The following is a 27,377-nucleotide window of genomic DNA, read 5'->3' on the forward strand; positions in this document are numbered from 1 at the left end:
TTTTATTTTATTTTATTTTGAGACGGAGTCTCGCTGTCGCCCAGGTTGGAGTGCAATGGCACAGTGTTGACTCACTGCTACCTCTGCCTCCCAGGTTAAGTGATTCTCCTGCCTCAGCCTTCCTAGTAGCTGAGATTACAGGCCACCACGCCTGGCTAATATTTGTATTTTCAGTAGAGATGGGGTTTCACCATATTGGCCAGGCTGGTCTCAAACTCCTGACCTCAAGTGATCCACCCACCTGGGCCTCCCAAATCCCAAAGTGCTAGGGTTACAGGCATGAGTCACCACCCACCACCAAGGTCCTGAAAATGTATTTCCATGTTTTTTTCTAAGACTTGTATAGTTTTAGCTCTCACATTTAGGTCTGTGATCAATTTTTAGTTAATTTATCTACACAGTGTGAAAGAGGCATTCTTTGGCATGTGAATATCCAGTTGTCTCAGCACCATCTGCTGAAAACAACATTGTTTTCAGAAATCTTGATTGTCAGAAATCAAGTGGCCCTGATTTCTGTTTACACTTTGATGAGCTATTTGCCCTTAGACAAGTCCTTTGCCCTGACTGGGTCTCCGTTTTCCTCATCTGTACATTGGGAGCATAACAAGGATCCTGTGCATCACTGGGTTGCTCTGAGGATCCAGCGAGGTAGCACATGCGAAGTACTCAGTGATCCACCTGGCAAGTGGAGCACTCAGCAAACGTCAACTAATGTTATTATTATTATTGTTGTACTATTAGTCATTCCCTGTTGAGGCCAAAGAAAGAATTATTTTCTAGCAGCCGTGTCTGCAGCCGGGTGCTAGACAAAGAGGAGACATGATGGAAATCTCCCAGGCCCTGCCTTCAAGATGTGGCTTTCTTAGTGAGCCCAGGCTCAGTCGGAAATGGTCAAGGTCTATCTATCTGCAGCCACTGGGGAGCTGGGCCTCGGAGGATGCACAGGCTGGAGGTGGGCAAAGGGAGAACACTTCTGGTGAAGGCAGGGGCCTGTGCCAAGGCCTGGAAATGGGACTGCTTCTGGGGGCTCTGAGACCTGACCCAGAAGCTCCAAGGGTAGCTTGTGGTGAGCTTAGGAAGGTTAAGCAGGGTCTTGGATGCCAGGCCAGGAGCCTTGGGACAGGGATGTGATTTAGAAAAAAAAGAGGGCAAGCATTGGGCATGTCACAGGCCTCTGCCCCACCTGCCTGCAGACCTGTGAGCTGACACAGTGAGATCAGGGATAGGATGGTTTTGTCAGCTGCACACACACATCGGATAATCGTTATTCTAGGAGCAGGAAGAGCTCATTGAAGAATGTGAGCTCCATAGGAAGAGGGAGTTTGTTAATCTAGCACAGAAGAGTCCATACTCTGGGAGCTTGTTCAGAGGGATCTGGCAAAATGATCTCAGGGCCTCTTGTCACCATGCCTGGCCCTGGGCTAGAGGAAGCCCCCCTGGGGAAGGCTTGCTGGACTTTCCAGATCTGGCCGAGGAGACAGAGGACTCAAAGCGTCCCTAACGCAGTGCTGCAGTTATCTTTTGTTGAGTATTAGCTCGCACTGTGCCTGCCAAGGCTTTGGGGGCTTTGCACTTGTTATCTCTTTAAGTGCTGAAGACAGTGCTGCAAGTTCAGCATGATTCACCCCACTTTACAGATGAGAAAGTGGAGCCCCCAGCTCACAGAAGTGGCCCATGGCAGAGCTAGGCTTTGGGCCTAGGTCCAATGGACTCCAAAGCCATGTCTGTTCTGGGGAGGTACAGGCTGGAAGCCCACTACAGGGTCCTCTCTCCCTCCAGCCCTGAGACACTAGATGTGCGGCTGGGCTTCAGCCTGTGCTCAGAAGAGCTGGAGTTTCTGCGGAAGCGGAAGGTGGTGGTGGCCAAGGCCCTGAAGCAGGTGCTGCAGCTGGAGGAGGACCTGCAGGAGGATGAGGTGGGTAATCGGGGTGGCCAGCCTGGGCCCAGCTGGTCCTTCCAGCACCACACCCTGCCAGCCAACCCAGGCCCTGCCCTGCCCCAGGCGCCACTTCCATGGATGCTCTCACTGCTGAGGTTCAGGCAGGTGACAGCTGTGCTGGAAGTGACTCTGTTTTCTATTCACAAAGGAAGGGGGGAGCCCCAGCAGCTCCTCCCAAGCACTGAGAACTCCTGCGGTGGCTAAAGTGGCCTTACCCAGGGACAAAATGCCCTCTTCATCCCCACCAAGAAAACATTTTAAGCTGTACCACCTCCTGCACCTCCACTCAAAAGGCCTTAGGTCCTTCTTTCCCCAGTTATCTCTCCTCTCAGATCCACACAGGTAGACACACTCCCAGCAATAACAGTGCTAGGAAGCTGGAGAGAAGCAGCTTGCACCCCTAGGGCCTGTCCCTTCTTCCCACAGGAGTAGACAATGGTGCCTCTGCCAGAGTCCTCCGTTGCCTCCCTTGCATGGACCAAGGCCCACACTCCCCTGGGCAGCAGGCAAGCCCTCCAAGTGCCTGCCTTCTGAGGCTGACCCTAGGTGAGGATAGAGGCCTGGTGCATGCCCGAGGATGACTTGTGATAGGGCTTTAGCCAATGAAAGGCTCTTACAGCCCCCACTCAAATGAAACACATAGAGTAAGTCTTGACAAAGAGCCCTTTCCTCCCTCCCCTTTTTTGGGGGGGTGGGGACAGCTTCTTGCTTTGTTGCCCAGGCTGGAGTGCAGTGGCACCATCTCAGCTCACAGCAGCCTCCACCTCCCTGGCTCAAGCAATCCTCCTACCTTAGCCTCCCAAGTAGCTGGGACTCCAGGAATGAGCCACCATGCCTGGCAAATTTTTCCTTTTTTTTTTTTTTTTTGTAGAGATGGGGTTTCCCCATTTTGCCCAGGCTGGTCTTGAACTCCTGGGCTTAAGCAATCTACCCACCTCAGCCTCTATAAATGCTGGGATTACAAATGTGAGCCACTGCGCTTGGTCCTATCTTTAGAGAAACATTCCAGGGGCCTCTTAAACCTCCATCATCCCAGAGCTGGCAACCCTGCTCCTCCCACTTCACCAGTCCATTGACTCTTGACATTACCAGCACAGTACCTGCTGAGCAGGTGCCATGTGCCAGTCTGGTGCCTCACACCAGATCCAGCTACAGAAGATGTTGGTTTGTCCCATTGAGGGATCGCACACTAGTAGGATTCTTGAACAAGCTGCCCACCCCGCTTGAACCCCAGTTTTATTGTCTGTTAACTGAAAGCTGGAGTAACAGTGCTAAGAACTCTGCTAGACACAGCTTTCTGTGGTTTACCAAGCCTGTGTTAGGCTGCAGAGTCCTTCGCTGACACCGGAGCTGAGGTCTATTTCTAGACCCACTGCTCTGTGGAAAGACAGGCATCAGGTAACTCAATGCCACACCCCTGCCCTCCATAGCCAGGTCTGCTTCCTCCATTGTTCTTTTGAAGCTGCTGTCATTCTAAGTATTCTCCCAAGTCTTGGCTCTGGAGCCTTCCCCAAACACCTGCCTCTGTGTCTCCCAGGTGCCACTGATAGCCATCATGGCCACTGGGGGTGGAACAAGATCCATGACCTCCATGTATGGCCACCTGCTGGGGCTGCAGAAGCTGAACCTCCTGGACTGTGCCAGCTACATCACTGGCCTGTCGGGGGCAACCTGGTAAGGACACTCGAGCCACTGTCTGTGGAGCCCAGAGCAAGCCACAGCAGGCTGGCCTCGGGTCTCAGGTGAAGCTCCTCCCACCTCCCACCCCAAGATAAAGTGACTCCTGAAGCCTAGGGAGTGCCCCACGTGCAGCAGTGTGGCCTTGGGCATCCAGCTTGACTCCTAGAAGGCTCAGTTTCTGTGTCTGCACAGGGGGGATAACCATAGCTCTGACCTCATGCGGTGGCTGCAAGAGGCTCTCCCACTAAGTATGCCAGAGACACCTTATGCACTGGCCTTTCCTGGTGTTACTGTTTCCCTGGGGCTGTGGTATGGACTCCGGAACATGACCCCATGCTGCTGGGGACATGCAATGGGCAGGGCCCTGCGGCTGAGCTCCTTCCTGGTCACCCTCTGCTGGTGGGCACGGCCGGATGCTGAGCACTGGGCTTCCCCATGGGAGGCCAGGGTGAGGTCAGCTTACCCACAGAAAGCACAGTGTCTGCGGCCCACTGTACTTTTAGGGGACCACAAAAATAAGTTAATTTCTTTTAAAATCAGATTCATTTCATTAACCAACTTAAAGGTTGAAGAAGATGTTTTAATAAATAATGTGATTATATTTGTCTTCGTACAACACAGTCATTAAATATAAATTTTAATCTTTTTTATGTGGCCAGGTATGGTGGCTCATGCCTGTAATCCCAGAAGGATAGCTTGAGGCCAGGAGTTCGAGACCAGGCTGGGCCACATAGGGAGGTCCTATCTCTAAAATAACAAAAATAAATAATAAATAAATATTTTTTGTGGGGCCCATCAGAGTCCTCCTGTGGCCCTGGGTCAAGGTGGCCTGTTAGGCATATCAAGCAGGGCCATGACTGTCTGTGACTGGTGGGCCTGTGAACCCCGAGGTCCCTTGCTGTGCCTTGTATACTGGAGGAGCCCTGGGTAGCCCCCATGTGAGAAAGTGGATGCGAATGGGCCTGGGGAATCCAAGGGCTCCTGTGCCACATGCCTCCCCCGAGGGCAGAGGCATCAGCCCAGATGGGACAGAAGAGGCTGTTTGCCTCTTACCAGCTTCTTACAGTTCACCTTGTTTCTTCCTCACAAAAAACTATGAGGGAGGCACTGTCATTTTTCAGCCGGAGAAACAAAGCAATTTGCCAGGGACACTCAGCTAATAAAGCAGTGGAGTGGAATCTGAACCCATTCCCGGGTGCACGTCCTCAACCTCCACGCCACATGGCTGCCCCGGGGTAGTAGGTTAAGAAAGTAACTTGCTTACGGCAGGTTGAGGGGCCCCTGCATCCTCCTGGACTAGTGTGGGGTAGACAGGAAACAGGAGGAACTCAGGCCAAGCTGGCATGAGATGGGTGCAGTCCCCTGGCCTGGAGCAAGCACAAGCCGTATTCTTTTAAAAACTCATTTGCAATGGTTTCTGGAAGCTCTTTTAGAGTATAAAATTAATGGGTGAAGCTTATGGAGAGCAGCATGCTTGAAAAATCTGCTGACTACCTCCCACCTTCCCAAAAACAAGTTCTGTGAGGGAAGAGGCCCCTGTTTCTATAAATGCACAGCCACAGAGTAGCTCCCCTGCCAGGGTGGTAGTTCTTGGGCGCAGAATGAAACAGACCCTTTCCTGTCCTGACATAGAAAAGCTGGATCCAGGCCAAGGAGAGGCAGACGGAGGCCAGACCCAGAGCTAGCAGGATCACCTCTTTGTTTTGCTCCCCCAACAGCCAACCTGTAAGTTAAAAAGAGAAAGGGAAATAAATCTTCAGCCAACATCAGAATTATGGGAATTCACGTGGCAGAGTAGAAAGTACCCAGGACCTGAAATCAGCCAAGCTTGGGTTTAAATGTCGGCTCCAGCGTTTATTTTGTGCCACCCACTGTTCTAACCACTCGACATCACGTTAGTGTGTGTAATCGTCACCAGAACTCTATGAAGTAGGTACAGTTATTGTAATTCTCCCCATTCCACAGACAGGAGAACTGAAGGGAACAGTGATTAAGTAGCTTGCCCAAGGTCACACAGCTAGTGAGGGTCAGACCCTTGTTTGATCCAGAAAGATCTGGATCCAGAAGCTTTATCTTAATCGCTGTTGCTCCTGGCACACAGTGGGCATTGGAGAACTGGTAGCACTTTTGATTATGAGTAATAGTGTTCACCTTCCCTGCTTCTCACCACCTGCCAGGCCTCTGCCTCACCCCTCCTCCTCCAACTTCCCCTCCTGGCAGGTTAGGGCTCCCAGTAGCCTGCCTGCCTTCCCTCCTGCCCAGGTCCAGCACTGATGAGACATGGGCCGGGGCAGCCCTATCAGCCGTGCCTGTCCCTCTCCAGGACCATGGCTACCTTGTACCGTGATCCTGACTGGTCCTCCAAAAACCTGGAGCCTGCTATCTTCGAGGCCCGGAGACACGTGGTAAAGGACAAGCTACCCTACCTGTTTCCAGACCAGCTCTGCAAATTCCAGGAGGAGCTACGGCAGCGCAGCCAGGAAGGCTACAGGGTCACCTTCACCGACTTCTGGGGCCTGTTGATAGAGGCCTGCCTGGGGTACGAGGTAGGTGCTCAGCTTCTCCCGGGCCACACCCTGCCCTGGCTGATGTCTGGCTCTCTTTCTTCCTCAGGGGAGTCAGGACTTCCATTGCACACAGGGAGTTAGGTTAGACCTGTGGATGTATCCTTGGGCTGGAAGACCCATAAGGTGTCAGAATGTACGACAGAGGGAGGTGGTGGGATTGTCTCCCGTGTACCCTTTAGAGGACTGCTGAGACCCTCATGTTGGAGGCAACCCTGCCAAGAGGTAGCATGTCTTCTGAGAGCCATGCCAAGACACCTGTGAGGGAAACAGGGGGAGGAGCTAGGAAAGACTGGAGAGCACGACACTGTGAAACAAAGCTGACCCTAGGAGTGGGGAGAGGAAGAAAGGTCAGGTGGAAGCATTCTAGACCGCAGTGTGTTCTGCAAGGCCCTTGCAGGGTTCTCCAGCTGCAGCTGGCTGTCATGGGAGTCCTGCATCCCCCAGACCAGACCAGCCTCAGTAACCCTGCCACACTCAGTCACAGGAAGTGCATCCTCAGCACAGACTCAGCTGTGGATCTCAGAACAAAGCAGCTGGGATCCTTAGTCAATAACACTCTGTAGTTGGAGGTCTGTTGGACTTGTTCTCACAACCACCAATGGGCCCAATGAGGTTCCTTCCTATTCTGAGATCCAGTGATCTGACTACTATGTGCCCAAGAAGAGGAGCGGCCTGTGTGGGGTGGCTGCTGCTGTGAGAGCTGTGACCCAAAGCAGGCTGGTCCTCTTCCTGGACACATGGCAGAGCAGAGAGATCCCCGAGGGGTGTTGTGATTCTGGACATCGGGGCGGGCTCAGCTGACATCCATGCCCTTCAGGCTGCACAAGCTGAGATGAACCAACTTTGGCTGTTGCTTGGCCCCAGAGCAGAGCTTCCCACCTAACCTCTGCCAGGCCCGTGGTTCTCTGCTGCACTCCAAAGGTGTCTGGGGAGTTCTGAATTCAATCAGGACTTGAGAGAACATTATTGTAGCAAATTATTTGTTATAATAGTAGGTCCCCTCTTCCAGAAAGCCAGACAGTTTGAGCACCTGAGAACGACCGGATCCTCGTCTTCAATCTCCCCTCATTCCTTAAATTAAATTAACCAAGTACCTCCTGCATGCCAGGAACTGCGCTGGCAAATGGGGATTCAGAAGGGAATCGGACGTGGCTTCCAACCCCAGGCACTCACCACTCCTGATGGATCCCACCCACCCTGCCCCTGCGGCAGCCCACCACCTAGCCTGTCCACCACTCCTGATGGATCCCACCCACCCTGCCCCTGCGGCAGCCCGCCACCTAGCCTGTCCACCACTCCTGATGGATCCCACCCACACTGCCCCTGTGGCAGCCCACCACCTAGCCTGTCCACCACTCCTGATGGATCCCACCCACCCTGCCCCTGTGGCAGTCCGCCACCTAGCCTGTCCTCCCTCCTAATGAAGCAGAGCAGGCAGAGGCCAAGGGTGTCAGCTTTGGGATTCAGGCAGGACAGGGTTGAAATCCAGGCCCTGCTCTTTACTATTCCTTAAGTGGGGATTGCATCAGTAAGTGCCAGTTAACATTTTCAACAATGTTGTAACAATTGTGAGTGCCGCATATGATGAGGAGGAGCACTGAGTCTTCCGATATCAGGAGTCTCGGTATTCTGGGGGTTTGGTGGGAAGGAGCTGGGTTCCCAGGAAAGCAAGGGCAGGGTTGATGTTGGGAGGCCTCTGCTCTTATGCTTTGCCCACAACAGGAGCCCCTTGCCCTTGGTTCCCCTCCACAGTGAGTGCTGACTGGCTCTTCCCTGAGCCTGCAACTTTACTTCCAGGACTGTCGGCTCTGTGATGCCCAGATCTGTGGGCCCGGTTATGACCCTGTTTGCTTTCAAAGGATACCCACATGTCATTGGGTATATGCATGTGTTTGCATCCCACATGGGTTCTGTAGCCTTTGTACACTTGGGGGACAAAAGTCAGCTGGTTGGGCTGGGGTCAGAGCCTGGCCCTCTAAGACCTTGATTCTGCCTTATCTGCAGTGGCTGATTCACTTTGGGAGGTTGCCTGTGGCCAGGCTGATCTGCAAGGCTCCCCACTCTGGGAATTAGAGGGACCTCAGCCACCATCTAGTGCTCAAGTCTTAAGTCTTTTGTTAAAAAAAGGAAGGAAGGGAGGAAGGGGAGAGGAGGGGAGGGGAGGGTGGAGAAGAAGAGAGGGGAAAGGAAGAGGGAGGAGGGGTGGAGGAGGGAGGGAGGGAGGAAGGGAAACTTTTTTTCCCCTCAACTTTTTACCCCTCAATTGAGGGAGCTCAACATGCCAAATTGATTTAAAAAAAAAAAAAAACCGGAGCTGCTAAAGATGGAGCTGCTCCAGTTCTAGCAGAGGGAAGACGATGGGGCAGAACAGGGGCAGTGCCAGCCTCTCCCACCTCTTTCTTTTTGTCTGCTGGCCCCTGAGACCAAGATCCTGAGGGACTGTCCTAAACTGCAGATCCAGTCCCGGGTCCCAGCCTCTGCCTGGTGGTGTACAGCCCGAGGAGGTGGTGCATTTTCAGAGTGCTTTGGCTGGTGTCCCCCTGGGGCCTATACAGCAGCCTGGTGAGCTCAGGAGCCAGGAGCCAGCCGCAGGGGTCCAGATTGTCCCCTCATTCTGCGCTGCCTCCCCAGCCCCTGGGCTGTTGCTTATCTTTAACCATTCCATTTCCCCACAGAGAAATGAATGCAAACTGTCAGATCAGCGTGCTGCTTTGAGCTGCGGCCAGAACCCCCTGCCCATCTACCTCACCATCAATGTCAAGGATGATGTAAGCAACCAGGACTTCAGAGGTAACACCAGTGGCTGGTGATTTGTAAGTAGGGGGTCCCTTCTTGGTGGGCAGAGGCGCCCAGCACCTCCAGGTTCCCCAATCCCACCCATCTTTGCCAACCTACATTCAGACTGTACCCATGGCCTGAGAAATCACTTTTGCTATCTCAGCCTGCCCTGCTGCGTGGGTGAGGCTGGCAGGTGCCATTTGCAGCTTCCCTGGGCATGTGTTTGATGGGACTGGGGAAGAGAAAGGTCATGAAAGGAGGATATTTCTAAGCTGCCCAAAGGGAGAGATTCAAGAGACCTGCTTCGGGGGTCACTCTTTGTCCCGTTCAACGGTCTCTGAGATGCAAATGAACAGTCCCGTCCCCATGGCAAAGTTGAGCCTCGCCATGCCAGCGTAAGCTGGCCAAGGGTGCCCCCATGTGTCCTTTGGGGGAACTGTGGCCTCTCAGTCCCTGGCTCCTCAAGGCCCAGGAACCAGTGCCTGCAGGCAGGAGGGGGCTGGGCTTGCTGTATGGACAGCTCCTGGCCTGAGACTGACCCCCTGTTCTGCTGTTTCATGTGCAGAGTGGTTCGAGTTCTCCCCCTATGAGGTGGGCCTGCAGAAGTATGGGGCCTTCATCCCCTCTGAGCTCTTTGGCTCCGAGTTCTTCATGGGGCGGCTGATGAAGAGGATCCCAGAGTCTCGAATCTGCTACATGCTAGGTGACTGCCTTGGAACTGGCGGAATGACAGGGGGCTGCTGCCCCAGAGCTGGGCTGCCCTGGGTTGGCCCCTGAGCATGTGACACTCGGGACACTTGCCAGCATCGCCTCATCCTAGGAGAGGCTTCTGAGCCAGCCCCAGCTCCAGGACTGGCCTGACCTCCCTGCTGCCCTTTCAGACCAGGACATGACAGGGGCCCCCAGGTCACTGGGGACCGGCAGGGGCTGGTCTCCAGCAGTCTCCCTGCGGTCTGTTCAGCACCACACAGGAAATAGCAGACTCAGGCAGAAACGTCTTTAGCTCCCACCCACTCCCCCTCTGGCTTCAGGCAGCAGGTGCCTGCTTCCAGGGGCCAACCCAGCCCTAGGACCTAGGGGCCAGGGAGACCACAGGGTAAGGGGCAGGGTCACCAGGGAAGCCTGGCCCAGCCTCCCACCCTAAGCACCTCGGTCCTTCAGGAGCCAGGCCCACTGGGTGCAGGGCCCACTTGAGTTTCCCTTCAGAGTCTTCACTGCGGCCATCAAAGGGCTGCTTCAGAAACAGACCCACATTCACAGCCTTGACATGCCCTTATTTAAATTAGTTGTCTGTGTCCTCCCTTCCGTCTCTCCCAAAGTAACGCATCCCAGAGATCCACCTCAGTCCCATCTCTTCTGTGAAGCTGCCCAGAAGCCCCCAGCCCACGGCGGCCTCTCCTTCCCCTGAACACCTATGCCGCTGGGCATGTGGTTTAGAAAACTGTGGTCAAAGCACTCGGGCTTGTGCTCTGGCCTCTCACTCACTAGCTGTGTAAAGGTGACCAAATTGCTGCACCTCTCAGAGCCTAGGTTTTTACATTAGTTAATCAGGCTTAAGAGTAAAACCTACCTTGTAGAGGATCCAAAGGGGTCAATGTCTAATGTCCTACATTGAAAAATCATAATAACAAATAGCATTTACATTTACTGAGTGTTCACCATGTGCCAGGTGCTGCCCTAGATGCTTTACGTGTATTCACTGACGGCAGCTGGACTTGAACTCAAAGCCCGTACTTGCCAGCATTAAATCCCTGCTGGGGCTGTGCCTTAAATACCTTTATAACAATGTCTCCCAGCACCGAGGGGAGGGAAGAGAAGAGCTAAGGGCTGAGACCCTCAGTCACTGTGTTGAGCAGCATGGGGAGGGGAGAGGGAGGTGGAAGTCTGTCCCACCTGCGGAGCAGCCTGGCTTGGGGAGGCCGGCGGAGAAATCAAACGTCAGTGTCTGCGGGGCCTGGGGGCTGCCTGGCGGAGCTGCTCACACTGGCCCTGGCTCCCCAGGCTTGTGGAGCAGCATCTTCTCCCTGAACCTGCTGGATGCCTGGAACCTGTCACACACCTCAGAGGAGTTTTTCCACAGATGGACAAGGGAGAAAGTGCGTGACATCGGTGGGTGAACCCCGGCTTTCCCTCATAGTTGGGTGATGGGGAGCAGGGTGTGGATCACAAACCAAGGACCAAGCCACCTGCCACATGTTTTCACATCATCCCCTACGGCCCAAGACATGGGAAGGCAGCTGGGGCTACAGTGTCTTCCCTGCCTGGAGGGGAGTTGACTGTAGGTGAGTGATGCCTGTGCCAAGGCCCGGCAACAAGGCTCCCAGCACCCAGGAGAGGTGAGGAGGGTAGATCTATGGCAGTTACAGGGCACTCTTTGAAACTCCCTGTCCTCTCCGGGATCACTGTTACCTGTCTCCATCCCTTTCCCTGTCCTCTCCGGGATCACTGTTACCTGTCTCCATCCCTCTCCCTGTCTACTCCCTCCCCCTTACCCCATGTCTCTCACCTGGGTCCTCGTAACCCAGTGCCAGGGCCTTGAGAGCCCCACAAGGAAGGTATGAGCTGCTTTTACAGTGCTCACCCCTGGATGCCAGGCAACCTTGTGGGGCTTTGTGTGGGCAATCTAGGGACCCCAGCTCTCATGACCTGCCCCTCCTCCCTCCCTCCCCTGCAGAAGACGAGCCGATCCTGCCTGAAATCCCCAAATGTGATGCTAACATCCTGGAGACCACCGTAGTAATCCCGGGGTCATGGCTCTCCAATACTTTCCGAGAAATCCTCACCTACCGGTCCTTTGGGTCCGAGTTTCACAACTTCCTGTCCGGGCTGCAGCTGCACACCAACTACCTCCAGAATGGCCAGTTCTCCATGTGGAAAGGTAACCCCACCTGGCTGCTCCTCGAGGCCTGCCTCCATATGGAGGAGAAAGATGTGGCCGTCAAGGCTGCCATGGAGAAAGAATAAGGAAACTTCTCTAGCCGTGTTCACTGGGCCAGGTGGCCCTCTCCCCATGGTGTGTTCCACATTTCATGGTGTGGTCTTGAACACTGTATGGGTCTGGCAGGAGGGAGTGGTGTGGAGACTTTACTCACTGCAGGTAGAAGGTGTCCCCGTGCTACAAATGCGGGAACAGGGGGTTTTACTTTCTGCAGTCGTGTTCTGGGGTGCCCTTTAATGTGACTGGTGCTGGGCACAGTGGCTCATACCTGTAATCCCAGCACTTTGAGAGGCTGGGGCTGGAGAATCTCTTGAGTCCAGGAGTTTGAGACCAGCCTGGGCAATATGGTGAGGCCCCATCTCTAAAAAAAATTGTTTTCATTAGCTGGGCATGGTGATGAGCACCTGTAGTCCCAACTACCTGGAGGGCTGAGATGGAAAATCATTGGAACCCAGGAGGTCAAGACTGCAATGAGCCACGATCATGCCACTGCACTCCAGCCTGGGCAATAGAGCAAGATCCTGTCTCAAAAAAAAATAATAATAATAATGTGTGTGGTGCCCTCTTGGAACTAGGCCTGGATGGCCCAGCTCAGGAACCTCCAAGTGGTAAGCAGCAGAGCCGGGCCTGAAACTGTGGTCCTGCAGCACCGACTCAGTGCTGCCGCCTCTGCTGCTGGAACTCTAAGGAATTGACTTTCACCTTCTTTGGTATTTTAATTGGCCATGGTCTGCAAACGGCTGCTTGAGCCTGGTCTGCTAAGCCTCATCCTCACCAACTGGGGCCAATGGGACACTGGCTCAGGGCCCAGGGTTTACCCTGTTTACAGGCGGTCTTAAGCCCCTCATTACCCTCAAGTATGAATATCCCATAGAAGACCAGCTAAAAGCCCGAGATAATGCTGCTCTTCCTCAGTCCACCCAGAGGGGCACTGGAGCTGAGTGGGCATCCTGGTCAGGCTGAGGCAAAGGATGCTAGTCAGGGCACTCTGTCCCCACAGGTGCCTCTGTCCATTGGCTGAGGTCAGTCAGGGCACCGGGTGTGTCAGTAACCGGAATGCTTGGCTTTCAGACACGGTGCTGGATGGTTTCCCGAACCAGCTGACCGAGTCTGCGAACCACCTGTGCCTGCTGGACACAGCGTTCTTTGTCAACTCCAGCTACCCGCCCCTCCTTAGGCCAGAGCGAAAAGTCGACCTCATCATCCACCTCAACTACTGTGCCGGATCCCAGACAAAGGCAAGTGCACAGCCTCCATCCTGAGCATGGGCTGCAGCCTCTCCTGAGACAGGCCCTGCAGTCAGTGGATTCCCTCGCTGTGAACTGGAAAGAGGCACACTCTCAGCAACCCCAAGACGGCATCAGAGAAAGCCAAGCAGCAGTCATGATGGGAAGTCAGACACCCAGACCTCGCGGGCAGCCAGCTGGCTCTCACGCACCATGGGGCCGGGGTTGACTTAGCCAGTTCAAATTTTACTCTTGACTTGGAGCATTTGCCGTATTTGGCGATTCTTCAGCTACAAAAAACAAGTTTTTAAAAATAACCTTAACAGAGCCCATTCCATTCAAGAGCTTGTAATAACCTATTTTCAAAATGATCCCACCTTCCCTTCCCCCAGGGTATATAACCCTCCATGAATTACACTCAAGAATCAGGACCAGGGTGTTGTGTTGTGTTGTGTTGTGTTGTGTTGTGTTTTGTTTTGTTTTGTTGTTTTGTTTTGTTTTTGCGATGGAGTCTCATTCTGTCACCCAGGCTGGAGCGCAGTGGCGTGATCTCGGCTCACTGTAACCTCCACCTCCTGAATTCAAGTAATTCTCCTGCCTCAGCCTCCCAAGTAGCTGGGACTACAGGCATGTGCCACCACACCCAGCTAATTTTTGTTTTTTTATGAGGTTTCCCCATCTTGGCCTGGCTGGACTCAGTCTCCTGACCTCATATGATCCACCTGCCTCGGCCTCCCAAACTGCTGGGATTACAGGAGTGAGACACCATGACTGGCCGGGACCAGAGGTGTTTTCTTTTTTTGAGACAGAGTCTTGCTCTGTTGCCAGGTGCCAGGCTGGAGGGTGATGATGTGATCTCAGCCCACTGGAACCTCCGCCTCCTGGGTTCAAGCAATTCTCCTGTCTCAGCCTCCCGAGTAGCTGGGACTACAGGCATGCGCCACCACGCCCAGCTAACTTTTGTATTTTTTAGTAGAGATGGGGTTTCACCATGTTGGCCAGGATGGTAGAGGTTTTTATTTGTTTTTTATTTACTTTGGAAAGTTCTGTTTGTGTACAGTCCTACCCTGAAGCCAGGGGAAGGGAAGTGTAGGCAGACCAAGCGGCAACAGTGATAGCAATCTAAGTTTATAAATGGGTAACAATGCACTTTCTTTTTTTTTTTTTTTTTTTTTTTTCTTGAGACGGAGTTTCGCTCTTGTTACCCAGGCTGGAGTGCAATGGCGCAATCTCGGCTCACCACAACCTCCGCCTCCTGGGTTCAGGAAATTCTCCTGCCTCAGTCTCCTGAGTAGCTGGGAATACAGGCACGCACCACTGTGCCCAGCTAATTTTTTTTGTATTTTTTAGTAGAGATGGGGTTTCACCATGTTGACCAGGATGGTCTACATCTCTCGACCTCGTGATCCACCCGCCTCGGCCTCCCAAAGTGCTGGGATTACAGGCGTGAGCCACCGCGCCCGGCCAACAATGCACTTTCATACTTGCCATCTCATTTGACCCTTACACCAGCTCTTGGAGGGAGACGGCACAACTGTTATCTTTCTCGTGTTGTGGATGGGAACACTAAGACACAGGGAGATTTGCTTAAGATCACACAGCTAGTGAGCAGAGGAACAAGGGGCAGAACTGAGGGGTTCTGACACTCTAAGGCCAGGACTGTTCCTGCGCCATCATGTTTTAGAGACGCCCTTGCAGAGTCCTTTCTAGCCCTGTACTACCATCAGCTCCAAAGCCCATGTACATCCCACAGGGTCCTGGCCAGCTCTGGCTGTGCACGGCCTGGCTCCAGTCGCCCTTCCGGGCCACCCACCACATCCACCCAGCTCTGTGTTTCGGTGGGAACACCATCAAAAGGGCTTCTGTCCAATACTCGGGGAAGGAGCTGGCAGCTGGTAGTGCATCAACCTAAGGCCTTTTGCCTTGACCTGGCTTTAGTCTCAAAATATAACAAACCAGCAAAGCAGCTGGGGAGCTGAGTCGTTAGCTGGGGAGATCAGGAAGCTGGGGCTAAGAACTCTGTGTTTCTTATACGCTCCCACTCCTCCTAATGCTCAAACACACCCACTTGCCATTCCAGCCCCTGAAACAAACGTGTGAGTACTGCAGCGTGCAGAACATCCCCTTCCCTGAATTCGAACTGCCAGATGATAATGAAGACCTCAAGGAATGCTACCTGCTGGAGAACCCCCAGGAGCCCGATGCCCCCATCGTGACTTTCTTCCCACTCGTCAATGACACTTTCCAAAAATACAAGGCACCAGGTGAGCTGCCTCTGCGCTCAGTTCCCAGCACCTGCTGCGTTTGGCCCAGGAGGTGCCTTTAGACCTGCAGCATCTGCTAAGATCACTAAATGGGGACACCTGGCTCAGCTCCAGCCTGAGCCCACCTTGGCTTCCACAAAGAAGAAAAGAGCCCCTCACATTCCCTCACCCCCATGGGCTGGGAATGTCATCCCCTATTCTTTCAACATTCTACATTTTTCAGACATTTGGCCATGTGCCCAGTACTGTGCGTGGGGCTAGGGCAATCCTCCAATGGGGAAGCTGTACCCCACCCTGAGGAGCATACATGTGCATGTGTGAGGGTACATGTATACATGTTTTCATGTGGGTGTGTGTGTGTCCATGAGTGCAGGTTGGTGGGCCTTGGGGACAGATATGGAAACAAGTCATTCCAACCTAACATGGCAGAATCTATAACAAGTCCTCCTACTGCCCCCAGGTGTAGAGCGAAGCCCCCAGGAGCTGGAGCACGGCCAGGTGGATATTTATGGTCCCAAAACTCCCTATGCCACCAAGGAGCTGACGTACACGGAGGCCACCTTCGACAAGCTGGTGAAACTCTCTGAGTACAACATCCTGAATAATAAGGACACACTCCTCCAGGCCCTACGGCTCGCGGTGGAGAAGAAGAAGGGGCTGAAGGGCCGGTGTCCCTCCTAGGCCCCAGGGAGCCTCCCCCACCCCATGTCAGCTTCTACTGCCAGAGGCACAGGACCCGTCAGGGCCAACCAGGCTACTACGAAACCAGCTCTGCTCTCTGACAATGGGTTGCGAGCAGGTTGTCCTGGGTTTTCTAATGAAAAATAAAATTTTTTGAAAAGTTGAGAAAGTCAGAGAGAGAGCAGCACTGTTGGGGTTTTATACCCACTGGCTTCCCTGTAGAGAAGGCAGTCTCATAGCCACAGGCTCTCACACATCTGTGGAGAGGAAAGCATGGGAAAGAGGCTGCGCCCCCAGAAACCTCCTCAGAGGTGGAGCCCAGGGCTGGCAGCCCTCCTCTCTCTGCCCTCCACCTTGTCTGGCAGGCCTAGAGAAATGCACAGGAGGACCTGACAGGCACTATGCATTACTCTGAAAAATACTTTAAAATTTAAGGCAATTCCAGTCTCATTATTTTTTTTTTAGACAGAGTCTTACTCTGTTTCCCAGGCTGAAGTGCAATGGTGCGATCTCGGCTCACTGCAACCTCCACCTCCCTGGTTCAAGCAATTCTCCTGCCTCAGCCTCCCAAGTAGCTGTGATTACAAGCACCTCCACTACGCCAGCTAATTTTTTGTATTTTTAGTAGAGATGGGGTTTCGACATGTGGGCCAGGCTGGACTCAAACTCCTGACCTCAAATGATCCACCTGCCTCAGCCTCCCAAAGTGCTGGGATTACAGGCGTGAGCCACTGACCCAGCCCTAGTCTTATTTTTATAGGCAATTATAGTTTGTGATTTTTATTTTTATGATTCTGGGTATTCATGGCAAATGTGAAGCTAGAAGATCTAGATGGAGCCCTAGAGATAAGCCAGTCTCTGCCACAACAAAGCCAAATCGGTGGTCGGTTCAGAGGCTCTCTGCAGCTACTCAGAGCTCCACAGCTGGTCATCCATGTGATCACGGCCAGGCAGTCATGCCCAAGCATCCAGCTCCGAAGAAATGTCAGGCAAAGTCCAAGACTACAGCCCAGGTTCACCAAGTGAGGATCTGGGATGGAGTTCAGCAAGGTCAAGCAGGCTGCAGGTAAATGAAGTCAGGTGGCAGGCAGGCGACACATCCAGCGCCCCACTCCAGCTGTGGATGCTCATGGAAGATCCTGCTCCAGGAACATTGCTCAGCGGCTTCCCGCCCTATCTCTCTGGCTGCCAGATGGGATTACTTATTTCAAAATGTGATTCCTCTTATCTGTCTTGTCAACATTGTGGCCAGTGCATTCCAACTCTTGGAGAGTCACCCAGAGAGACTGAAACTAGGAAGAATTAATCAAAAAATACTGGGTGAGCCCTCAGAGGAAGAGCCCCATCCTTGAAGATTGCTTCCTAACGAATCTCTGGGAAAACTCTGGGACACAGAGAATCCCAAAGTCAACGGGTCTCCTTTCAGGCTGGAAATATAACCAAGGAAATGCATAACAGGAGCCATTGACAGGACCAGGCTGATAGAGGTGAAAGCAAAAAGGCAGGAAGACCTGAGGTCTGCAGGAAACCCAGCAACCCTGGAAGACAGAGTCCCGTTTCTGGGCCACCATGCTGCCTAAGCAGTCTTTGGGTTGTGAGGAAACCAGTGGTGACAGGTACCAAAAGTTTAGAAAAATCAGCCTCCAATTCACATCCTTGCTACTCAAAGTGCAGTGGGGAACTGGTTAGACATGCCAATCTCAGGCCTCAGCCCAGCTATACTAAATTAGAAGCTGCATTTTCAGGAGACTCCCACACCCTCGTGGGAATCGCCCACGCCGCCTGTGATTCTTATGCATATTCAAGTTTGAGAGGCATGGCTTTATGCCACTCCCTCCCATAAGCTTGGAAAGGATGAATCACTGCTCCCTTGAGCCACTGATAAACCGAGCTCTGGACCGGCAAAACTGGCCCCCACCCAGGTAATGCTAACCTGGGACACCAGCCCTCCCTCCACCAAAGCAACTGGCTGCCTCCACTTTGACATCTTTTCTTTCTGACTGCAACAGACTCTCCTTCAAGTATCAAAGAGTGAGCCGAGCAACAGACAGGACTTATTTATTGAAAGGCAAAGGCAGCCATGCCTTGGATTCATCCAAGTTTGTTAAATGAGGTTCATAAAAATCATCATATTATTTGCAAATGAAATAAAATAGCCACGCAGGCGAATGCTGCTGACTCATCTGCTTTGTTATCTGATGCTGCAAAATACGCATAACCCTGCCCTCATCCCTCCAGGCTTCCTCCTCACCACTCCCGGGAGAGTGAGTAGGCTGTTTCCATCCCATCCCACCTCTCCTCAAGCAGCTTTATTTCCTACTGCAGGGCTCTCTTCTTGTGGTGAGGTGACATGCTTTCAGGAAGCCATGTCATCAACTAGTGGTACACCAGCTGGGACAGATCCATGCTGTTCCAAGCTCAGATATATTTCAGGAAACATTGCTTGAGAGGAAGCAGAGGCGATTAACACCAACAAAGCACCTACTCTGTGTACAGCAAGCTGTAAACAGTCTCCACTTTCCAGAAACTTACATTTTGGTTTTGGGGAAAACCATGAAAAGATTGTTATGCATACATGAGAAGTTAAATGATGAGTTAGCTATGGAAATGACAAAAGTGTCATTGGCTCTAACAGAACAAGCACACGGTGTCCTGCAGTGGGAACTCCCTCCCAGTTCCCATTCTCTGCCTATGGTGAAGATGATGAAATTGACAAAATAAATGAAACTCCTCCCTCCTTGTCTCCACCCTTTCTTCCCAAAAGGGCAGCCAGCACCCCACCCACTCCCACACACCAGTTACCCTGTCCCCGCTGCCTCCCCAGGAAAACACTTCTCCCCAAGGTCACCAATGTTCTCCTCACTGCCACATGCACTGAGCCAAACCCCCCAGCCCTGTGCAGGCCTTATCTGACTTGATAGTTCTCAGTGTTTGTACCGCAGACCGCTCCTTCCTTCTGGAAACCCTCCCTTCCCAGGACTTCCTTGCCAACAGCAGTTCAATTCAGCTTACAAATAACTATTGCCTGCCCATTATATGCCAGTCACTGTTGTAGGCACTGGGACCATAAGAATAATTAACAGTTGATCCCAAACTTATCCGAGATTCCTTGTGGTCCCATGTGGGAGACCCACAGGTAAAACAGCCCTTGCGATAGGAAGAGAAAGCTGCATGTTAGCTGTGTCCAGAAGAGGCATAGGAAAGTTTCCCAACCTAGCCACAGAGGGGAAGGGGTAGATTCACAGAACATCTTCTGTCTCAGATTTCTTCCCCTGGAAAGGTGGGAGCCCCTCCTCTGGCCTCTCCTTCAACTGCTGCCACTCCTCAAGGCTCCTTAGTTCTTTTCTCTTCTCACTCTATACTCCCCTTAAACAACCTCATCTATACCCAGGACTTCAACGACTGCTTCTAATTTGAAAATTCTTAACCTTTTAGCTTGAGCCAAGCCAATCTCCTGAATTCCAATTCTGTGCCTATTAGTCATAATACCTAAAGATCTAAAATTACAGTGGCTGAAACAAGAGAAAAAGTTGTTATTTCTCTGCTTCTAGAGACCCAAGGTTCTTTCTGCTCTCTTCTGTCATCCGCAAGATTATCTCCTGGTCCATTACTGCTGCTGGAGCGCCACCCATTATGTCTACATTCCAGGCAGCAGGGAAGATAAAGTAATTTGCGTTCTTGTTGACTATCAAGTGACCAAAGTAGTATTGGACTGCCCATTTCTGGACTTCTACTCCGTGAAAGAGAATTAAACTTTTATCTTCAGATAGTAAGAATTACCAACTAACTGCTGCAGTTATCTGCTGCTGAGCATCAAAAGCCCTCGATGTATAATGGCATTAAAAAACCACCCCTTTATTATGCTCACAGATTCTGTGTGTCAGGCATTTGGAAAGGTCATAACTGCTCCATGTTTGGGGCCACAGCTCAGATTATCTGAACTGCTGGGGAGGACTCAAATGGGAACAAGCTGGGCTGAAGGGCCCATGCCCAAGGACTCTTTCACTCATGTGTCTTGTGCCTGGGCTGGGAAGTCTGAGAAAGATAAAAGGCAGTCCCAGCTAGGAGCGTCAATCAGAGCACCTTGATGACCCCAGAATGATGGACTCAGGATGGTCAGTCTTCTTAAATGGCACTCAGAATTCCAAGAGTGTCTGTTACAGTGACAGCAGCATGGCCCATTATTACTTAGCCTCAGAAGTTACATAGCTCCACTTCCATGGAAATCTATGGATAGAAGTAGTCACAAGCCAGTCCAGAGTCAAGGGGAGGGGACAATTAATCCACCTCTGGATGGAGGACATGACAAGAAATGTGTAGCCATATTTAAAATTCCAAATACCAAATTTGAACCGTTAATATTGACCTTCCCCCTTGTCCACTAAGCAAATGTCACACAGTTTAGGTTTTGTTGTGGCAGACTCCATTTCTGGTAACAGACTGACTATTCTAATTAGGAATTGTTTTTTATTTCTGAAAAATGGTGGCTTAAACACACTCATGTAAAAGACATCCACAGGAAGGCAGTCCAAGGCACTTCTACAACTCATCGGGGACCCTGCTTCTTCTGGCCCTTTGCTTTATCTACCCTTGTGTGGTCCTTGGCTTCGTGGTCCAGGATGAGCCCTGGAGCTCCAGCTGTCACACCCATAATCCAGGTCACCAGAAGGAAGAAGGAGAAAAACGATTGAACTCCTTCTTAAAGGGACTTCCTGGAAGTCCCACACATCCTGCAGCTAGCATGTCATCATTCAGAACTTGGTCTCATCGCCACGCTTAACTGTGGGGAGGCTAGAAATTTTTGGTTTTTACATGGGTGGCAATGCGCCCACCTAAAACTCAAAGGTCTGCTGTGAAAGAAGGACAATTTATAGGCAACTAACCATCTTCCTGCAAGTACCTCCTAGCCATCTGCACCTGTGTGTCCTATAAGCCCCTCCTCTGGGTGGTGGCAGTGACCTGGGCAAGTGGCAACAGAGATAGGCCATCAGCGTGCAAGAGCACCAGGCTATGCCACCACCTCTGGTCTCAGCATGAGCCTCCCAGGCCTTTGACCACTCTGCAGTCCAGTTTTCAGAGTAAAACGCTGGACTTGATCACCATTTAAAGCCAACCACTGAACATGATCTAGAGCAAATCTTGTGACCATCAAATTATCAAGATTAAAAAAAAGTCCCATATCACAAAGGGAGTCCTGAGTCTTATTACTGATTTCTGAAAGACTAAGGGTACTCTCTTATAGAACTGCCTGTGATAGGATGTAACCTGAGAAACAACTGGGTTCAGATGAAAGGGTGGCTACAATTTACAGGGACTGTTTAGTGTGAAGAAAGAAGAGCAAAAAGAGGAGCATGGTTTGCACACAGATGCAACATGACTATGGCAGGGAGAATCTACCGCTCTTCTGCTTCACTGAGGACAGAGCCAGAACAAGAAAGCTGGCACTGCCCCATGAATATACGCAGCTACTATGTGCCCCCACAAACAATAAAATAGGCTGAGTGTGATGGCTCACACCTGTAATCTCAGCACTTTGGGAGGCCAAGGTGGGAAGATCACGAGGTTGAGAGATTGAGACCATCCTGGCCAACATGGTGAAAGCCTGTCTCTACTAAAAATACAAAAAAAGTTAGCTGGGCATGGTGGTGCACCTGTAGTTCCAGCTACTCAGGAGGCTGAGACAGGAGAATTGCTTGAACCCAGGAGGTAGAGGTTGCAGTGAACCAAGATGGTACCACTGCACTCCAGCCTGGCAACAGAGCAAGACTCTGTCTCAAAAAAAAATTAAAATATAAAAGAAAGCTGCCGCTGCCCCATAAATATTCACATCTATTATGTGCCCACAAAAATAATAAATAAGAAAGCTGCAGCTGCATGAAGGCAAGAAGGCAAGCAGGGAGCAAAGCAGGATGGGGCCAGTGCCATGTCTGGCCAGATGCTTTGAGGACTTTCTCTTTTTTTTTTTTTAAAGACAGCACTTTTTTTCCTTCCTGAATTTTTTTTTTTAAAGACAGCACTTTTTTTCCTTCCTGAATTTTTTTCTGCTTTTATAACAGGAACACAATTATTGCATAAAATTTGAAAAATGCTACAGCTTATAAAGAGGAAACTAAGATCACTTACCATTCCAAAACTCAGACATCATTATTATTTGGGGGTGTATCCTTCCCATCTTTTTATTGGATACTTTAAACATTTTTAAACAAAAGTACAAAAATCCTATACATTCACTTTTTAAAAGTATGGTAAAAAATACCCACACAATTTACCATTTTAATAATTTTAAGTCTATAATTTGGTAGTGTTAGGTATGTTCTCATTGCTGTGCAACAGATCTCCATCGCTTTTTCATTTTGCAAAACTAAAACTCTATGCCTATTGAACAACTCCCCAGTCTCCCTCCCTCCAGCCCCTGATAACCACCGTTCTACTTCCTGTTTCTATGAATTTGACTACTTTAGAAGCCTCATCTGAGATTTGGCTGTTTGTGACTGGCTTATTTCACTTAGCATAATGTCCTCAAGGTTCATCTATGTTCCGGGGTGTAGGATGTACCAGAATTTTCTTCCATTTTAAGGATGAATACTATTCCTGTATGTGTGTGTGTGTGTGTGTTACATTTGAATTATCCATTCACCCATTAATGGACAGTGGCTTGCTTCCACCTCTTGGCTATAATGAATGATGCTGCTGTGAACCTGGGTGGGCAAATAACTCTTTGAGATCCTGCTTTTAATTCTTTTAGATCTATACCCAAATTGGGGATTGGTAAGTAATACGGTAGTTTTTGTTTTTTGGTTTTTGGTTTTTTTGAGACAGTCTCACTCTGTCACCCAGGCTGGAGTGCAGTGGCACGATCTCGGCTTCCTACAACCTCCGCCTCCCAGATTCAGGTGATCCTCCCACCTCAGCCTCCCGAGTAGCTGGGATTACAGGTGCCCACCACCACACCCGGCTAATTTTTGTATTTTTGGTAGAGATGGGGTTTTGCTATGTTGGCCAGGCTGGTCTCCAACTCCTTACCTCAAGGGATCTGCCTGCCTCCGCCTCCCAAAGTGCTGGGATTACAGGCGTGAGCCACTGCACCTGGGCAGAACCTCCATACTGTTTCCCATAGCAGCTGCAGGTACATTCACTTTTGAAACCTAGCCTTTTTCCACTTAAAAATATATTTTGAGCATTTTTGCACATCATTAATATTCTTCTCATTTGATACAGTTTTCAGTAACCACATAGGAATCCATAATTAGCTTATCTAATCCTCCATGATGATAGACAGCTCCATGCTGACAAACACCCTCTTAGATAAAAGTTTACATTCATCGTTTCCTCAGTATAAATATCCTCAGGATAAATTTCCTCAAGATAACAATTCCTGAGTCAAAAAGCATGACCATATTTTACAACTAATCAAGGTGTAATCAACATACCATCAACTGCATATATTTAAAGTGCATTTATCCCTGAGGCCAGGACCTCTGGGGATGCTCAAGTTCCTTATATAAAATGGTATTGTATTTGCATGCAGCCTAAGCACATCCTCCATATACTTTTTTTCATCTTAAAACACCATCCATCATGAACCCATATACTTTAAATCGTATCTAGATTACTTACTATACAATGTAGATGATATGAAAATAGTTGTTATATTATATTGCTTAGGGAATAACAAAAAGGAAAAAAGGTCTGTATGTGTTCAGTACGGATGCAATCATCCATTTTTTTTCCCAAATATCTTCCCTCTGTGGTTGGTCACATCCATGGATACAGAACACACAGATATGGAGGATCCACCGTGCATAATTTGATGAGTTTTTACATATGTATACAATGGTGAAACCATCACCACAGTCAAGATAGTGAATAAACCCTTCAGCCCCAAAAGCTTTCTAGTGCCCTTTGCAATCCTTCCTTCTGCTCCTCCCCTGCTGATTCATGTGGTGAGTGTATGTTCTACTCTTTAAAAAACTGCCACACTTTTCCAAAGCGGTTGTACCATTTTACATTCTGACCAACCATGTATGAGAGTTCCAGCTGCTCCACATCCCCATCAATGATTGACATGATCAGTCTTCCTAATTTTAGACATTCCAATAGGTATGTAGTAGTATCTTGCTGTGGTTTTAATTTGCATTTTCCTAACAACCAACAATGTTGAACATCTTCTCATGTGTTTATTTACCCTCCATACATCTTCTCGTGTAAAATACATTTAGATCTTTTTTCCATTTTTTAAAATTAGAGGTTTTGCTATTAAGTTTTAAGACTTTTTTAATATTCTTGATACAAGCCCTTTATTAGATATGTGATTCATGAATATATTCTCTGCCTTGTCTTTTCATTCTCTTCACAGTACTTTCAAATGTCAGAAGTTCTCAATCTTGATGAAGTCCAATTTACCAACATTTTTTTCTTTTATGGATTGTGCTTTTGGTGTCATCTAACCCAAGGTCACAAAAATTTTCTCCCACGTTTTCTTCTAGAAGTTTTATAATCTTAAGTTTTACATTTAGTTCTACATTTATGTTAGTTTTATATCTAGTTCCATTTTGAGTTAATTTAATGATGTGTCAATTTAGGTTAGGTTTATTGACTGTAATGATGCCTGGTTGGTGCAGAATGTTGATAGTGGGGGAGGCTGGGTGTGATGGCAGGAGAAACTCCCTGTACTTTAGGCTCCATTTTGCTGTGAACCTAAAACTGATCTGAAATTCACAAGTCATTATCACATTCACTCTCAGTGTTGAACATTCTGTGGGTTTTGACAAGTATATAATGACATGTATCCATCATTATAGTACCATACAAAGTAGAGCCACTGCCATAAAAATCCTCTGTTCTCTGCCTGTTCATTCCTTCCCTCTCCCTAACACCTAGACACCACTAACCTTTTCACTGCCTCCATAATTTTGCCTTCTCCAGAATGTCATAAAGATGAAATCGTACAGTATATAACTTTTTCGGATTGGCTTCACTAAGTAATATGTGTTTAAGTTTCCTCTATGTCTTTTTATGGCTTGATAGCTCATTTCTTTTTTCTTTTTTTTTTTTTTTTTTTATTTTTTGAGACAGAGTCTTGCTCTGTCGCCCAGGCTGGAGTGCAGTGGCACAATCTTGGCTCACTGCAACCTCTGCCTCCCAGGTTCAGTTGATTCTCCTGTAGCTGGGACTACAGGTGGGTGCCACCACACCTGGCTAATTTTTGTATTTTTAGTACAGATGGGAGTTTTACCATATTGGTCAGACTGGTCTTGAACTCCTGACTTTGTGATCCACCCACCTTCGCCTCCCAAAGTGTTAGGATTACAGGCATGAGCCACCTTGCCCAGCCCGCTCATTTCTTTTTAGTGCTGAATAATATTCCATTGCTTGGATGTACCGCACATTACCCATTCACTTACTGAGGAACATGTTAGTTCCTTCCAATTTTTGGTACCTATGAATAAAGCCACTATAAACATCCATGTGCAGGTTTTTGTGTGGACACAAGTTTTCAACTCATTTGGGTAAATACCAAGAAGCTGATTTCTGCATCATATGGTAAGATTGTATCTATATTGGTTTGCTTTCATGTATTTTTAAAAATAATACATTGAAGCTTTTACTTTTGTTGTCAAATATGTCAGCCTTTTCTTTCATAATTTCTGTCCTTTGTGTTAATTAAAAAGCTTTTCCACCCCAAAACTGTATAAATATCTTCTACTTTCTTCTAGTAGTGCACTGGTTTCGTTTTATTTTTACATTTCAAACTTTGTTTTATTCTGACACCAGGAAGATGTCTAACTTTTTTTTTCCTTGGCTTTCTTTTCACTTCCCTAGTTACATATAATTCCCTCCAACTATGTGACCCGCACGACAACTCCAAAGGAGTTTCCATTTTGCTCTTAAGGAAGCTAGGACAGAGAGGTAACTCATCACATTTAAAGTTACATAGCCATTCATTTTCATGGTCTAGCTTCAAACCCAGATCTTTTGATGCCAAGTCCTATTCTCTTTCCACCACAGCCTTGGTACTCAAAGTATGGTCCATGGATAGGTAGCAATGGCAATACTCAAGAGCCTGTTAGAAATGTAGAGTCATGGGCCCCATCCTATACCTACTGAAGCAGAATCTGCATTTCTGTCAGGTTGGAGTACTGCAATGTGTACTGTTTCCCCAGATTTAGGGCACATCAGAGTCATCTAGGGCATCTGTTCAGCACTAGTCTCCTCAATATTTTAAAACTCACTAGGTCTGGACTGAGGACCAGGAATCTGCATTTTAACAAGCATCCCAGGTCATAAATCCATATATGCAGGTGGCCCAATGGATCACACTTGAGAAATGCTCTGAAACAACTGAGAGATATTCCTAAGCTATAACTGAGGGCACCAAAGGTGATTATGTCCCCCAATCTCATCTTAGATAAGTGAATGTCCTTTTAACCTAGAAAAGAAACAGCTAGGCTGGGCGCAGTAGCTCGGGCTGTAATCCCAACACTTTGGGATGCCGAGGCAGGTGGATCACCTGAGGTCAGGAGTTCGAGACCAGCCTGGCCAACATGGAAAAACCCCATCTCTACTAAAATACAAAAATTAGCCGGGCATCGTTTGGGGCGCCTGTAGTCCCAGCTACTCGGGAGGCTGAGGCAGAAGAATCGCGGAGGTTGCAGTGAGCCGAGATCGCGCCACTGCACTCCAGCCCGGGCGACAGTGCGAGACTCCGTCTCAAAAAGAAAAAAAAAAAAAAAAAGAAACAGCTAGGCGGTGACATTAACTCATATGTCAATATGTGGAAATAAAATTGTAATAATGAGGATAATTTAATAATGAGAGTAACGACTAAACTTTCGGCTTTACAGAAAATCAAATAAAGAAAACTAAGGGGAAAAGGCCTTTAGTTGATCCAGAATTTAGTGAGGGCAATGTGGAGAAGTAGGAGAAACAGCTACTCAAATAGATTCCAGTCCACTTCCCCATCTTAAGATTGTGTCAACTATGCCGGTGAGCCTTGGTCTCTTGGCCTGTAAAATGGAGTCATAACGACCCGCCCCGGGAAGACAGAACCTGCCTGTCCACTTTCTGAACTTTTCATCCCCAGTATCGACGTCCAGAGGCCTGAATGAGTAAACATTTCAGGCGATTGAGCATTCTCCGGAGGCTCGCTTTGGGCAGCTCAGATTTACCCGGAAGCCGATGCCACCTGGCCAGAGGTGGGGCCCCGGCGACCAGAAGGGGGCCCTGGGCATGACCGGCCAGCACCACCCTGCCCGGGAGACCCTCTCCCCTCCCAGTCCTCTAGACTGACCCCCGTCATCAATA

General features: G+C 49.6%; 1 protein-coding gene and 1 long non-coding RNA gene across 3 annotated transcripts in view; one reads left to right on the forward strand and one right to left on the reverse strand.

Annotated features, from left to right (window-relative positions):
- Positions 1-18,243, forward strand: part of PLA2G4E (phospholipase A2 group IVE) — a 69,294-nt gene extending 51,051 nt beyond the window's left edge. For both annotated transcript variants that reach the window (XM_078334317.1, XM_054239708.2), the window contains exons 11-20: positions 1,780-1,915; positions 3,477-3,613; positions 5,943-6,165; positions 8,862-8,976; positions 9,530-9,667; positions 10,966-11,073; positions 11,639-11,842; positions 12,974-13,140; positions 15,209-15,392; positions 15,853-18,243. In XM_078334317.1, the coding sequence (XP_078190443.1) occupies positions 1,780-1,915; positions 3,477-3,613; positions 5,943-6,165; positions 8,862-8,976; positions 9,530-9,667; positions 10,966-11,073; positions 11,639-11,842; positions 12,974-13,140; positions 15,209-15,392; positions 15,853-16,073 (1,633 nt within the window). In that variant the 3' untranslated portion in view covers positions 16,074-18,243. The remainder of the gene's footprint in view (positions 1-1,779; positions 1,916-3,476; positions 3,614-5,942; positions 6,166-8,861; positions 8,977-9,529; positions 9,668-10,965; positions 11,074-11,638; positions 11,843-12,973; positions 13,141-15,208; positions 15,393-15,852) is intronic.
- LOC144577344 (uncharacterized) lies at positions 1-27,360 on the reverse strand. The gene is made up of 4 exons (XR_013521021.1): positions 27,127-27,360; positions 26,178-26,330; positions 18,367-18,515; positions 1-1,900 (listed from the first exon to the last, which is right to left on the reverse strand). It is a non-coding gene; the product is annotated as an uncharacterized LOC144577344 (long non-coding RNA).
- Between the last annotated feature and the right edge of the window lie 17 nt (positions 27,361-27,377).

Source organism: Callithrix jacchus, chromosome 8 (genome assembly GCF_049354715.1).
Source record: "Callithrix jacchus isolate 240 chromosome 8, calJac240_pri, whole genome shotgun sequence".
In the NCBI taxonomy this organism is placed as follows: domain Eukaryota; kingdom Metazoa; phylum Chordata; class Mammalia; order Primates; family Cebidae; genus Callithrix; species Callithrix jacchus.